Source organism: Pristiophorus japonicus, chromosome 4 (genome assembly GCF_044704955.1).
Source record: "Pristiophorus japonicus isolate sPriJap1 chromosome 4, sPriJap1.hap1, whole genome shotgun sequence".
NCBI lineage: Eukaryota > Metazoa > Chordata > Chondrichthyes > Pristiophoridae > Pristiophorus > Pristiophorus japonicus.
The window spans coordinates 273,749,921-273,764,805 of NC_091980.1; the positions used below are offsets into that span (position 1 = coordinate 273,749,921).

The 14,885-nt window shown below is 46.6% G+C and overlaps 1 protein-coding gene across 1 annotated transcript in view; it reads left to right on the forward strand.

Annotated features, from left to right (window-relative positions):
- rin3 (Ras and Rab interactor 3) overlaps nt 1-14,885 on the forward strand; it is a 166,493-nt gene that overhangs the window by 36,796 nt on the left and 114,812 nt on the right. Inside the window, exon 3 of the mRNA XM_070879479.1 lies at nt 1,844-1,958. Coding sequence (XP_070735580.1) covers nt 1,844-1,958 — 115 coding nt within the window. The remainder of the gene's footprint in view (nt 1-1,843; nt 1,959-14,885) is intronic.

Below are 14,885 nucleotides of genomic sequence, written 5' to 3' on the forward strand. Positions count from 1 at the left end.
ATTAGCCGAGGCATAGAATACAAGAGCAGGGAGGTTATGCTGGAACTGTATAAAACACTAGTTAGGCCACAGCTAGAGTACTGCGTACAGTTCTGGTCACCACATGACAGAAAAGATGTGACTGCACTAGAGAGGGTACAGAGGAGATTTACGAGGATGTTGCCAGGACTGGAGCATTTTAGCTATGAGGAAAGATTGGATAGGCTGGGGTTGTTTTCTTTGGAGCAGAAGAGGCTGAGGGGAGATTTAATTGAGGTGTATAAAATCATAAGGGGCCTAGATAGAGTGGATAGGATGGACCTATTTCTCCCAGCAGAGAGGTCAATAATCAGGAGGCATAAATTTAAAGTAATTGGTAGAAGGATTAGAGCGGATTTGAGGAGAACTTTTTTTTACCCAGAAGGCGGTGGGGGTCTGGAACCCAATGGCTGAAAGGATGGTAGAGGCAGAAACCCTCATAGCAGTTAAAAAGTACTTGGATATGCACTTGAAGTGCTCTAACCTGCAGGGCTACAGACCAAGAGCTGGAAAGTGGGATTAGGCTGGGTAGCTCTTTTTCGGCTAGCACAGACACGATGGGCCGTATGGCCTCCTTCTGTGCCGTAAATTTCTATGATTCTATGAACTGGAGGAGGACTAATTTCAATGTTGAAAAGGTATCTGGCCCAGGTAGATTGCAATCAAATTCACTTTGTTCTATTTTTAAATGCCATTTATGTGTAATTTTTTCCAGTTCTGATGCGTGCCTACATCTGAATTGTAAACAGCAGTGATGCTCTCACCTCTGAGTCAGGAGGTTGTGGGTTCAAGCCCTACTCCAGAATTCTCTGGTTTTATATCAAAGCAATTATTGATCAGATTCTATGCTTTCATATTTCAATAGCTTAAGATTTTTTTTAAAAGAAGTACTACAGAACGTTACTTATTTACATGGACCTGATCGCCCTTCCCCTTTCATCACACCCACAATGTTTCCTTAGAACACTTAAATTGCAAGGTCTGTATTCAGTTTACAATAAATAAGGTGCTATCTGTGAAAGTCATGCACGCTCCATGCTCAGTGCAATGATGCCGAGCCCTCTCAGATTGTACCCACTCATGCACAGCCAACTCACCACCTACCAGATGGAAATTATTTATTCATAATTATGCTATACATCTGACCTGTTAAAGTTAGAGTTAATGACACTACAAATCAAACAGTTAGACTCGCATATTAACTGGACGATGACTTGGGAAGGTACACAAATAGTTTATTTAACCAGTACTGTTTGATGTATAAATATAGGTTGGACCCCTGTGGTCTGGCACCCTCGGGACCTGACCGGTGCCGAACTAGAGAACTTTCCAAACCAGTGGAGGTCAGTCTATGACTGTACCGATATACCCTACATAAGCATATGCCTAGCCTAGGCTTACCGGTATCTGTAGAGTGCTGCTCACTGCTCTCCTGGGCTAACTTTAACACTCTTTCATTTGTACCTGTCCGCTTGTGTTTTGCTCTTTGGGCACTTTTCTTTATAAAAGTGACTGCTGGTAATAGCAGGGAACTGTCTGTTAATGAGGCCCACTGTCTCCAGACATAAAATGGTAAGATCATTGAAACACCTCGGGATGGAGTTTGCCCATCTACAGGCATGGGAGAAAGATGGCTGAAAGCGGCAGTTCCGCAAACTAATGCTGAACCATGGGTGTTTCCAGACCAGAGAGTCCCAGACCAGAGAGGTTCAACCTGTATCTCTTTGCTTGCTTGGGTGTTAAGTGTGCATTGTTTCTGAATCCTCTAATTGCCTGTAACCTAGCTTGATTAATACAATTTACCATAATTCATTCTTATTCACAGACATTCATGGTGAGGAAAGATTGCACCCTTACAAATATGGTACTTTCGGTGAATTTCCCTGGACTCAATGGAAACCCTCACATCCACGACTACTCAATAAAGGAGGATAATTCGAGTGAGTTATTTTTTTCTATCTACTCAGGTTGCTTGCTGTGATCATTACAGATAACTTGATCTTTCCTTTATCTCGGTAAAAGATCTAGTCAGTAAAGCAACTAACTAACCACAAACACTTCAGACTTCAGCACAGTGAATGCACTAATTATAGTACTGTACGCATTATCGTCATGAGTTGTATCAACTTTAACTTTTTAATAACAATCTTAATCTAGTCAGAACAAAAAAAACTTATCTTAATCTTCCAAATCAAAATGTTAAATAAAATTGGCATATTTGATACATACTAGCGGATGTCCTGTTGCATTGCTCATGGAAAGTCAAATGTTGCGCTGTTTTATATGACCAAATTACACCATGCGATGCAAGATGTATTATTCTGATACTAAGGTAAAGCTGTGTCCCTTTCACACCACAATGTCTAATTGCTGTTAAGTAAACACAAGGTTAGGCGAGAGGTGAATTGCTCTTCAGGCTGTGAGTCACAACCTTGGCTCTCTTTCTCTTTCTTTAAAAAAAAACGATAGGTACGGACTCTCAGGCTGCAGGCATTCTGGGCTCTTCTGTCAAAAACGGCCTTTGATTCTTTCGACTTACTTTGCAAGCATCATCATCATCATAGGCAGTCCCTCGAATCGAGGATGACTTGTTTCCACATCAAAAAGTTCACAGGTGTTTCAATGAAGAACCTAAAATTCCAGATCCCAAACTAAATCTTGAAGGGTGGAAGATGCCTGTGCATGGATTTTTTTAACATGTTGTGACCGTTGCACACCAGCCACCACACAGGCTTGACAGAGCTAGGTCTTGGTCCAGTGGCAAGGATTAACCAAGACGACTGGAGACCAGCTCTGCTGCACAGACCTAGTGCGCACACATATCGCAGTGTGGGCTCGCCTGTGCTGCCCCTGGGCCCTCTCCTCTTCTCGGCCCCAAACTCACACCTCTCCTGGGCTCAATCACATCGCTCCACAATCTTTCGTCGCTCCTTCGCCCTGACCTTGCTGCTCCTGCTGTGCCTGCCCACACTCCAGTTACCAAGCATGACGCCCATAAATACTTTTTTGTTGAATAATTAAATGAATTAAATAATGCTGATGACATCTGTCTACTTATCCCCTATAAGAGCACCAAGACCCTCGAGTTACAAACTCCCTCCTTGGTAATGACACCTGAGCTATTCCTGGGGAAAACAAGTGGAGAAATGGTTGGAAAATACAAAAGAAAACTCTCGAGAAAAGTCAGTGCTACAGGTCGCTACTGGCGCTATACAAAGCCTATAGAGTGCAAGCCTTTTTTAACACACTGCTTTGACATGGCTGTTCTGTCCATTACAACCAATTTTGTGATGTATCAAGTTTTTTTCAGGGATGCCCCAAAATCATCTGATATCGTAACTGTCATGTATTCAACTGTCATTGTAATCCATGTATAAACTGACCTAAGTTGTACACCGTGAGAACACCGACCACTAGGTGGTGAACTTGTGGGAGACACTTCTAACCTGGACTTTCAGGTATAAAAGGGGAAGCTCCACCCATCTTCTCCACTTCAGTGCTGGCTAATAAAGGTTACTGGTCACAGAGTGACCTTCTTTCTAGTATGGGCCTCATGTGCATTTGTGCTGTATAATAAGGACATATTATTGGCGACGAGAAACTGGGATTTAAACCACGCGAGCATGGCCACTAGCAGCACAGACGAGAGGTACTGTGTTGGTGATGATTGGGACGATTTTATTGAGAGACTACAGCAAAGTTTCGTCACTAAGGAATGGCTGGGACAGGATTCGGCCGACAAACACAGGGCTCATCTCCTGACGGTTTGTGAATCCAGGATGTATTCCCTGATGAAGGACCTTCTAGCGCCAGAGAAGCTGGCGGACAAGACTTTTGAAGAGCTCAGTAAGTTGATCGGGGAACACTTTAAACTGGCGAGCAGCATGCACATGGCGAGACACCGGTTTTACACGCACCGGTGGCGAGAAGGGCAAAGCGTTCCTGACTTCGTGGCAGACCTCCGGCGACTGGCGAGCCTTTGTAAGTTCCCAGATGCATGCAGAGCGGAGATGCTGCGAGACCTTTTTATTGAGGGCATCGGGCACGCTGGGGTTTTCAGGAAACTGATTGAGACCAAAGACTTGACCCTGGAAACGGCGGCTTTGATGGCCCAGACATTTATCTCAGGGGAGGAAGAGACCAGAATGATGTTTGACAAAAATCTTGGTTTAAATGCAGCAAATGGACAGGGAGTCAACATTGTTAATGCAGCACACAGTTCTCCAGGCAGACAGGGGCAATCGGACATGCCCGAGCATGTAGTCGAACCCAAAGGGGGAGTTCAACAGAGACAATGGCTAGCTGAACGGTGATTCATGCCATCGCAAGGGACAATGCGGCCAGTAATGGGGCCATCAACACTGTCAATGGTGCATTTAAGGACAGTTACAAAGACAGTCAGAGACAATAGACTGGTAATGGACCTTTTGTTTCCAACAACGGCTCATGTTGGAGGTGTGGAGGTAAACACACAGCCAGAGCTTGCAGGTATCAGCAATATACCTGCAGAAATTGCAATGTCAGCTGTCACTTGGCGTGTATGTGCAGGAAGCCTGCAGCCAGGTTGATGTATGAGGAGGACTGGCCTGATGTAAGAGAAAACAGGGAATTATAGACTGGTCAGCCTGACCTCAGTAGTGGGTAAAATGATGGAATCAATTATTAAGGATGTCATAGCAGCGCATTTGGAAAATGGTGACATGATAGGTCCAAGTCAGCATGGATTTATGAAAGGGAAATCATGCTTGACAAATCTTCTGGAATTTTTTGAGGATGTTTCCAGTAAAGTGGACAAAGGAGAACCAGTTGATGTGGTATATTTGGACTTTCAGAAGGCTTTCGACAAGGTCCCACACAAGAGATTAATGTGCAAAGTTAAAGCACATGGGATTGGGGGTAGTGTGCTGACGTGGATTGAGAAATGGTTGTCAGACAGGAAGCAAAGAGTAGGAGTAAATGGGTACTTTTCAGAATGGCAGGCAGTGACTAGTGGGGTACCGCAAGGTTCTGTGCTGGGGCCCCAGCTGTTTACATTGTACATTAATGATTTAGACGAGGGGATTAAATGTAGTATCTCCAAATTTGCGGATGACACTAAGTTGAGTGGCAGTGTGAGCTGCGAGGAGGATGCTATGAGGCTGCAGAGTGACTTGGATAGGTTAGGTGAGTGGGCAAATGCATGGCAGATGAAGTATAATGTGGATAAATGTGAGGTTATCCACTTTGGTGGTAAAAACAGAGAGACAGACTATTATCTGAATGGTGACAGATTAGGAAAAGGGGAGGTGCAACGAGACCTGGGTGTCATGATACATCAGTCATTGAAGGTTGGCATGCAGGTACAGCAGGCGGTTAAGAAAGCAAATGGCATGTTGCCCTTCATAGCGAGGGGATTTGAGTACAGGGGCAGGGAGGTGTTGCTACAGTTGTACAGGGCCTTGGTGAGGCCACACCTGGAGTATTGTGTACAGTTTTGGTCTCCTAACTTGAGGAAGGACATTCTTGCTATTGAGGGAGTGCAGCGAAGATTCACCAGACTGATTCCCGGGATGGTGGGACTGACCTATCAAGAAAGACTGGATCAACTGGGCTTGTATTCACTGGAGTTCAGAAGAATGAGAGGGGACCTCATAGAAACGTTTAAAATTCTGACGGGTTTAGACAGGTTAGATGCAGGAAGAATGTTCCCAATGTTGGGGAAGTCCAGAACCAGGGGTCACAGTCTAGGGATAAGGGGTAAGCCATTTAGGACCGAGATGAGGAAAAACTTCTTCATCCAGAGAGTGGTGAACCTGTGGAATTCTCTACCACAGAAAGTAGTTGGGGCCAATTCACTAAATATATTCAAAAGGGAGTTAGATGAAGTCCTTACTACTCGGGGGATCAAGGGGTATGGCGAGAAAGCAGGAAGGGGGTACTGAAGTTGCATGTTCAGCCATGAACTCATTGAATGGCTGTGCAGGCTAGAAGGGCTGAATGGCCTACTCCTGCACCTATTTTCTATGTTTCTATGTTCCTATGTAAGCCCTGCGAGGCCAAATGGACACTGGGGGAAATCGCTGGAAGCTGAAGTTCAGCGAGTTCATGTGGAGCACATATGCAGTTCATACACCAGGACGCCACCGATAATGATGAAAGTGCTCCTCAATGGCATCCCAGTATCAATGGAGCTAGACACAGGGGCCAGCCAGTCCCTGATGAGTATCAAACAGTTCGACAAGTTGTGGGAGTCCAAGGCCAGGAAGCCAAAATTATTGCCGATTGACGCACAGCTACGGACATATACAAAGGAGATCATTCCGGTGCTAGGCAACACCACGGTAGTCGTGACCCACAAAGATTCAGAGGACAGGTTGCCACTCTGGATTGTCCTGGGGGATGGTCTTGCACTACTGGGGAGGAGTTGGCTTGCTGTCATGAACTGGAAATGGAGCAATGTCAATGCAATTTCTTCTGTGGAGCGAGTATCATGCTCACAGGTCCTGAACAAATTTGACTCACGATTTCAACCCGGCATTGGCACTTTCATGGAGACCAAGGTAGTGATTCACATAAACCCAGACTCCAGGTCAGTACACCACAAGTTCAGAGCGGTGCCGTACATGATGCGGAAAAAGATAGAATGCGAATTGGACCGCCTGCTGAGGGAAGGCATCATCTCGCCAGTCGAATTCAGTGACTGGGCGAGCCCGATCGTGCCGGTGCTCAAGGCGGATGGGTCGGTCAGGATATGTCGCGATTACAAGGCCACCATCAATCGGGTGTACTCCAAGACCAGTACCCGCTACCGAGAGCGGAGGACCTCTTTGCGATGCTATCCGGTGGCAAACTTTTTTCAAAATTGGACCTGACCTCAGCTTACATGACCCAGGAGCTGGCGAGTGATTCAAAGAAGCTGACCACCATCACGACACACAAGGGGTTGTTTGAGTACAACAGATGTCTGTTCGGGATTCGCTCGGCTGCCGCCATCTTTCAATGAAACATGGAAAGTCTCCTCAAGTCGATTGCAATGACGGTGGTTTTTCAAGATGACATCTTCATCACAGATTGTGATACTGAAGAACACCTCCACAACCTGGAGGAGGTGCTGCGCAGACTGGACCGGGTAGGTCGTGACTGAAAAAGGTAAAGTGCGTCTTCCTAGCTCCAGAGGTAGAATTCCTGGGGATGAGGGTAGCAGCAGACGGGATCAGACGTACTGCGTCCAAAACAGAAGCGATCCAGAGAGCACCCATAACACGACGGAGCTGCGTTCGTTCCTTGGGCTCCTGAACTATTTTGGTAACTTTCTTCCCAAATTGAGCACGCTGTTAGAGCCGCTACACATGCTCCTACGCAAAGGTCGCGAATGGGTCTGGGGGGGACAACCAGGAAAGGGTTTTCAATAGAGCTCGAAATTTGTCATGCTCCAACAATCTGTTAACGCTATATGACCCATGTAAGAAACTTGTTTTAATGTGCGATGCGTCGTCCTATGGGGTCAGGTGTGTGTTGCAGCATGTTAATGCCAATGGTCAGTTACAGCCGGTAGCTTATGCCTCCAGAAGTCTGTCCCAGGCAGAAAGGGGCTATGGGATGGTAGAAAAGGAAGCGCTTGCATGTGTATATGCAGGAAAAAAAATGCATCAGTACTTGTTTGGCAGGAAATTTGAGCTGCAGACAGATCACAAACCCCTAACGTCCCTTTTGGCCGACAACAAGGCCGTAAATGCAAATGCGTCGGCCCGCATACAGAGGTGGGCACTCACGTTAGCCGCCTATGACGACACAATTCGGCACAGACCGGGCACTGAAAACTGCACCGATGCACTCAGCAGGCTCCCACTAGCCACCACTGAGGGGGCAACCGAGCATGCTGCTGAGATGGTCATGGCTGTTGAAGCTTTCGAAAGCGAAGGCTCACTCGCTTTTATCTTGGCAGCATAGTCGGTGCAGGAGGATGGAAGAGTTATGGACAGGAAATCTAGACGTATGCGTTTCCCGCACATCATGGAATGAAAATTTGGTTGCGCCTCTGTTGTGGCATTAACCCAGGCAAAGCGGTAAATTTTGCACCAGGAAATGGTTTGGGCATCCAGCCGCAAAATTCACCAGCTGAGCCCTGAGTGTGGAGCGGAGCGCTAGGGGAGGCATTCCACACCTCTTTTAGGGCGCTAGGCCAGCTGAGCAAATAAAAATCCTGAGGTAAACAGCCAGCCTCGGAGCGCCCTAAAAGAGGCTTCTATGAAAAAATAAATCTGAAAGAAAAACACAAAAAGCATTCCCAATACTTTCCTCACATCCATGTGAATCGTAAAAATTAAAAAGTTAAAACAATCACACTTCCCTGAGGTCGCCATTCCTTCCCTCACTGCGGCCACTTTCACAGGCGGTCCCACTCGGGGCGCTGTGGGGCGTTACGGATTGGGTGAGTTTCAAATTTTCAGCTGGTTTCGCAACCGAGGGTATTGCACACCAGCTCACTTCTCCCGGGCGGTACTGCTCCGCGCACCCTCAACAAATGTTCAAGCGGGTCGCTGGAAGCTGGCTGCTCACCCGTAAATACTATCTCCCGCCATTACCGCCCCTCTGGGGCAAAAACGGAGGCAGCAAGGAACAAAAATCCAGCCCCATGTCTTTTTAATTTTTTCCCTCGGTTTCCTGCCTGACAGCCGGCCTGTTCGATAGACTGGCTGCCTGGCGGGTGAGAAAGCCTGCTGCAGAAGGACACAGCAGAGCAGCAGGTAGGGAGAGATCGCTGTTGGGGATCTAGCAGGGGAGTGGGAGAGATTGCGGGGTGGGGGTAGGGGGGTGGGAGGCAGGGGCTGGGCGGTGATGGCATTCGGTGGGGGGGATAGCAAATGGTGGTTTTGAGGGGAGTAGATGGTGGTTGGGAGGGGGGGTGGCGGGGGTCTGACCATTGGGCAGGGAAGATGGTGGTCAGGGGGAGTGAGACGGTGACGGGGGGGCTGGAGATGGTGTCGAGGCGGTCCGATCATGGGGGCGGGGAAGGGAGGGAACAGACAGAAAGCGGGAGGTATCGGATTTACAGGTAAGCTTGTTGGGCTGGGAGCAACACTCCTGCTCCTCCTGTCCCACATGCAGTGCTGTAAAGCCACTTATCTTATGGATCCAGCCCTTCTCGTCTCCTTTTACCGGCTCCTGCGAAACCCAACCGTCTGCTGTTAAAAATAAAAACACCGTTAAAATGAAAGCACACAGCCTCATTTAAAGGTTTCAACGAGTGACCCGCCTCCTGTGAACGGATTGTTCACCCGCCCCTCGTCCCGCCTCCGTTAAAACCGGAAGTGGACTGATTCGGTTCCTGTTTCAGATTTCAACTTTTTATCCCCTCACCTGACCGAAACCCACCTATCTTGGGGGATTAAAATGATTCCCGTACCTTAGTGGAGCTGCTGCAGAGTATCATGAAGAAAGCACGATGAGGATGTTGAAGAAAGAGCAACAGAAAGCCTTTGGGATACAGAATATGAGTAATTTGAGACATGACATTTAGTGAGTGTAGCATGCCAGGAAAGTACAAGTGATTTTGGCCCTATGGTTCCCAAAGTTCTCCACCAGTGGGGGGGTTTTTCTCATCTCATACCTGGTTCTGTGGTGGACGAATTGATAGAGATCGATTGCCATTATTGTTGTATCATGCGACTGCCAAGATGATAAAAGGCAAACTACATGGACCATGGTCATTTTTCATCCAGCAATCCCGATGCTCCTATGAAAGAAGCAGAAGGCATAATGAAAATGTAATAATGGTCACTACAGTCAGCTTCACTTTGAATTTTGTCTGTCAAACCAATAGCAACCTCCTTTTAAATATAGATTTTAAAATTGGGATCCCCTGATTCCAGAGGCTTTGTGAGGTAATCAGATTTATGTCCATCTGCCATTAGATTTCTGTATTATTGACTTGCTATGATGTTATTTCAGTTGCAGTTGGGTTTCAATACACAGGGGAGGAACAGTAAGCAGTGCTGGCAGGGGAGGAGCAGGAACCTGGATGGCCACACATTGTGTGGGGAGGGGGATCACATTGGGGGCTACTGCAGGTGATCCCAACTAGCCTGTAAGTAGGCTGAGGTGGAGGCAGTAAAGTGGTGAACTTTAAGGGCACTCCTACATTGCAGGTCTCAGGAGATGGCACAACTCTACAATTGGCTGCTTGCTATAAATGCCTTCTTTCTTTTGCCTTTGCATAGGCAACTGTTCTTGGTCATCGCAAGGTAGATGTACGGATGGTACAATGGGAATCTCAGCACAGGGGCTTGTTGTTCTCCCTGACAGGACCTCTTCTATTTTGTATCTCTTCAATCATAAAATGCTATATTCAGGATGCTTAAAAACCCATTGCTAGTTTTGACATGAATTGATGACTGTTATAGGACGGCACAGGGTGTCATTTTAACTTTTGTCCAAAGTGTAAAATGGAAGCCTGTTAATGCCTGATTTTCCCTTCCATTGACTTCAATGGCCGGCTAATTGGATGCCACCCATTTTACTCCAATGGCCAAATTTAAAATGACCCCCTACATTTTGCCGTTAGATGCCTTATTGTCCCTCCCAAAGCTCCCACGATCGTTTCTATTGTAAGTTTCTACAATTGTGTTGTAATTTTGTACGTTCTTCAATTACACTTATTTGAAATGGTTAGGGGTAAAAATTCAACTCCGCCCGAAACGAGGCGCGCCTTCTGTTTTTTGTAGGTTTTCTCCGCCGGGTTGTGGCGGAGGTGCCGTCGATATTCGGCACTTGGACGTTTTTTTTGCTCGGGGTGGATGTAGTTGCGGCTGAGGGTCAGAAGTGCCCTTGCAGCGGCTCGGCCCCCCGATCACCCATCAGCTCCGTGCTAATGGTGTCAGCGCTGATGTGTCACAACATCTCTCCCCTTCAGTTAAAGGGGAGGGCCGCTGCGAGCTCTGCATATTTTTAAGTTAGGTTCACTGGGCCACCAGGAAGGGTTTTGGCCCGGCCAGCGGCCTGGAACCCAAGAGGGGGTGCCAGGCTGCCTGTTGACGGCCCGGCCGAACCCGGGGGACATAATTGTCGGACTGACCTGGCAGTCGGCCTACAATAAAAAATAAAATGTCGTCGCCAGCAGTGCCACCTCCCCTTTAAAGGTGGCCACGCTGCCAACCAACAAGAACCAACAGGGAGTGCACCGACACAAAAAGCTGTCGGGGGAACCGGCCGACATGGCAATTCCGCAAAAGGGATATTTCCTGCGGGACAATTCCAGGAAGCAGTCGCCAACGGTCGCTAAGGGGTTGGCTCGTGCACGGCGCGGCGGGAGAACAGGCGGAGCGGTCCCCTACAATGCTCCACCCCGCTGAAGGACAATTTGCAAAATGGCGGCCTCTCCATGAAGAGTTGCCGGCCATTCCGTGCCGGCCCATGGCCACTGCTTTCAGGTGGCCAGAGGCCTTATCGGGGCGGTGGGAGGGGGTGGGGGACATTTGGCCCCCTAGTGCCTTCAGTAAATGTGTTCATTCTAGTACACAATGTGATTTCAACTGTTTCAATGATGAAGTGAGATTATAGAGTACAAAAGTGTGGAAATTATGATGAACCTTTATAAAACACTGGTTCGGCCTCAACTAGAGTATTGTGCAATAGGAAGGATGTGAAGGCTTTAGAGAGGGTGCAGAAAAGATTTACAAGAATGATTCCAGGGATGAGGGACTTCAGTTACATGAATAGACTGGAGAAGCTGGGGTTGTTCTCCTTGGAGCAGAGAAGGTTGAGAGGTGTTTAAAATCATGAGGTGTCTGGACAGAGTAGATAAAGAGAAACTGTTCCCATTGGCAGAAGGGTCGAGAAGCAGAGGACACAGATTTAAGGTGATTGGCAAAAGAACCAAAGATGACATAAGAAACAACTTTTTTGCGCAGCGAGTGGTTTGGATCTGGAATGCACGGCCTGAAAGGGTGGTGGAGGCAGATCAATCACAGCTTTCAAAAGGGAGTTGGATAAGTAGCTGAAAGTAAAATGTTTGCAGGACTATAGGGAAAGTGTGGGGGAGTAGGATTAGTTGAAGTGCTCTAGCAGAGAGCCGGCACAAGCTCGATGGGCCAAATGGCCTCCTTTTGTGTTGTAATGATTCTATGATTCTATGAAATAAGTGACAAAAGTAATAGCATAAAAATGGCAAAACTTCTGATGTGAAGGGCCTCTAGTAAGGGCAGGGACTAGAGAATTTAGGGCATATTCATACACCCTTCTGACGTGAAACAGAGCCATGATACAACCCGTACTATCAAGCTTCATACCACTTCTGTATATGGCTGGATGCTGACATTGGAGTTGTGGTTATAATCAACGATCTGTTGAATTTATGCCAGTGTCTTGCTCCCTGTCATAGTTAAAGGAATAGAAACAAATCAAGTCTGCCTTATTTAGCTCGTATTTTTTATTTATTATTTGGTTCCAATTTTCCATAAAAATGCATTACTGTTACTGAATTTGATCTCTTCCACTGTAAACATTCAAGTACAGTCACTAAAGATTGTTCCTACTCCATCAATGTTCAACTGATGTGTGATCACCAGAGAAGGATAATGCAAGTCTGCACCAGTTATGTTAGCAGCTGCCACAACACTTTCATTCTGCGACATTCACCTGTCCCTCCATTAGCAAAGAGGTGGCGAGTGCTTGTGTAATGGGAATGAGAAGTGGTCTAGTGTGCCCTTGTGCTGGGTGATGAAGAAGTGATGAAAGAAAGGGAATTGTTGAAAATGAAGGAAGTGGGGAGGTGAGTAAAGGACTATTGCCACATGTTATTGATAGATGTAGAGAAATGAAGAACTGCATTTATTCTTGCTGCTCTTGAGAGTTCATTGACGTGCTTCCTGCACTGCATCCTGGTCCTGGGGTTGATGCTCCTGAAACTGATAAGCTTAGCAATGTCACTCCATGCCTGGTGCACTTGCTGTTTTGGGATCCTACACCCACCAGTTGGAAGAAGAACTTCCCTCCTTGCCCTGACTTCTTGCAGAAAGATCTCCAGAGAGGCTTTAGAGAATCTGGGGGCTTACCTGCAACTCATTTTGAAGCTGTTTCTTCCTGCAGCCAATTTGTGCACAGTAAGGTCCAACCAACAGCAATGTGCTAATGACTAGATCATTATTTTTTTTCGTGGTGTTTGGTTGAGGGATAAATTTTGGCCAAGATACCAGAGAGAACTCTCCATCTCTTCTTCAAATAGTGCCATGGGATCTTTTATCATCCATTTGAGAGGGCAGACGGGACTTGGGTTTAACGTCTCATCGGAAAGACAGCACCTCCAACAGTGCAGCACTCCCTCAGTACTGCACTGGAGTGTCAGCTTCGATTATGTGCTCAAATCCTGGAGTGGAACTTGAACCCACAACCTACTGACTCAGAGATGAGAATGGTATAATTGAGTCAAGGTGACACCTTGCTTTGCAGATTAAATCTGAGGTCACTGATAATGAGTAGCACCAGGGGGCAGAGAGCTCAGTCTCATTGGCTTATGTTGTCTTTATTTCCACTGCAGGCTTGCTCTATACCAACCATTTCTGCAAAGCATTCTTAGCCGATGTCCTGTGCCTTTCCGTGACACAAAATAAATTACAGGGTCACTCCAACGTTGATAGATCACTAGTTTTATGTCATTCTGCCCTAGTGCACCAGAAAGGGGCATCATCATCATAAGCAGTCCCTTGGAATCGAGGAAGACTTGCTTCCACTCTTAAAATGAATCCTTTAGTGGCTGTATAGTCCAATATGAGAACCACAGTCCCTGTCACAGGTGGGACAGATAGTCGTTGAGGGTAAGGGAGGATGGGACAGGTTTGCCGCACGCTCTTTCCACTGCCTGCGCTTGATTTCTGCATGCTCTCGGCGACGAGACTCGAGGAGCTCAGCGTCCTCCAGAAAGGGGCAGCTAAATTGCAACAACAGATTAATTGCCTCTGCCATGTTAACTGCATGTGTTTAGCAATCAAATGAAGCAGCTGAAGTATTTCCAGTTTATTAATAAATAGCAATCCGAGCCTAATTCAACTTTTGTGAACAGGAATTGTTTGCTAATTGCAAAAGGAATAACAAGAAACTACGGCACAAAACTTTCGAGTCACTTAAGCAATCAGAACAAGAATAAAAAGTAAAACCTCAGCTCCTTCCTTAAAAATAAAACTTAAACTGAGTTTGTCTCTCAGTGACCACTGCTGAGTTACCATGACAACAAATACGGATGTTCTACCAGTATGAAAACCACAGTACAACCCAGTAATGAGGATTCAGGTTATATGGAAGAAAATTGCTTGCAAAGTTGTGTTTTACAGAAAGAAGATTAAGCGCATTAAAAGTTCCCTTTTGTTTGTGTTCCGCAGATGCTGCCAATAGTTTTATTTCTCCTTTCTATTTACTCTTCGTTACATCCACGGGAAATGGCCTTGCATGAGATGTGTCACTTTCCAGCCTGTGTCAGAGTATATCCTGCAATGTAGTAGCCAAACTATGACGTCCAGAAACCACATGCCAACACATATTGCTGACAACCAGTTTCACAGAGAGTGAGCTTTATTAGCAGTTCAGCAAAAGCTGATGCTAGACTGGACTCCCCGCTACACTTCAGGGTCAAATGATTCACCTAATGTTGAGACTATTATTAGGAGGACACAAAAATAGACAGACCTCACCATCATTTATAATGTCACAATGTCAGCTGTGGCTCCCGTAAGTCACGAAGGTTGTGGGTTCAAGTCCCACTCCAGGGACTTGAGCACAAAAATCTTGGCTGACACTTCAGTGCTGAGGGAGCGCTGCACTATCGGAGATGCCATCTTTCGGATGAGACATTAAACCGAGGCCCCATCTGCTCTCTCAGGCGGATGGAAAAGATCCCA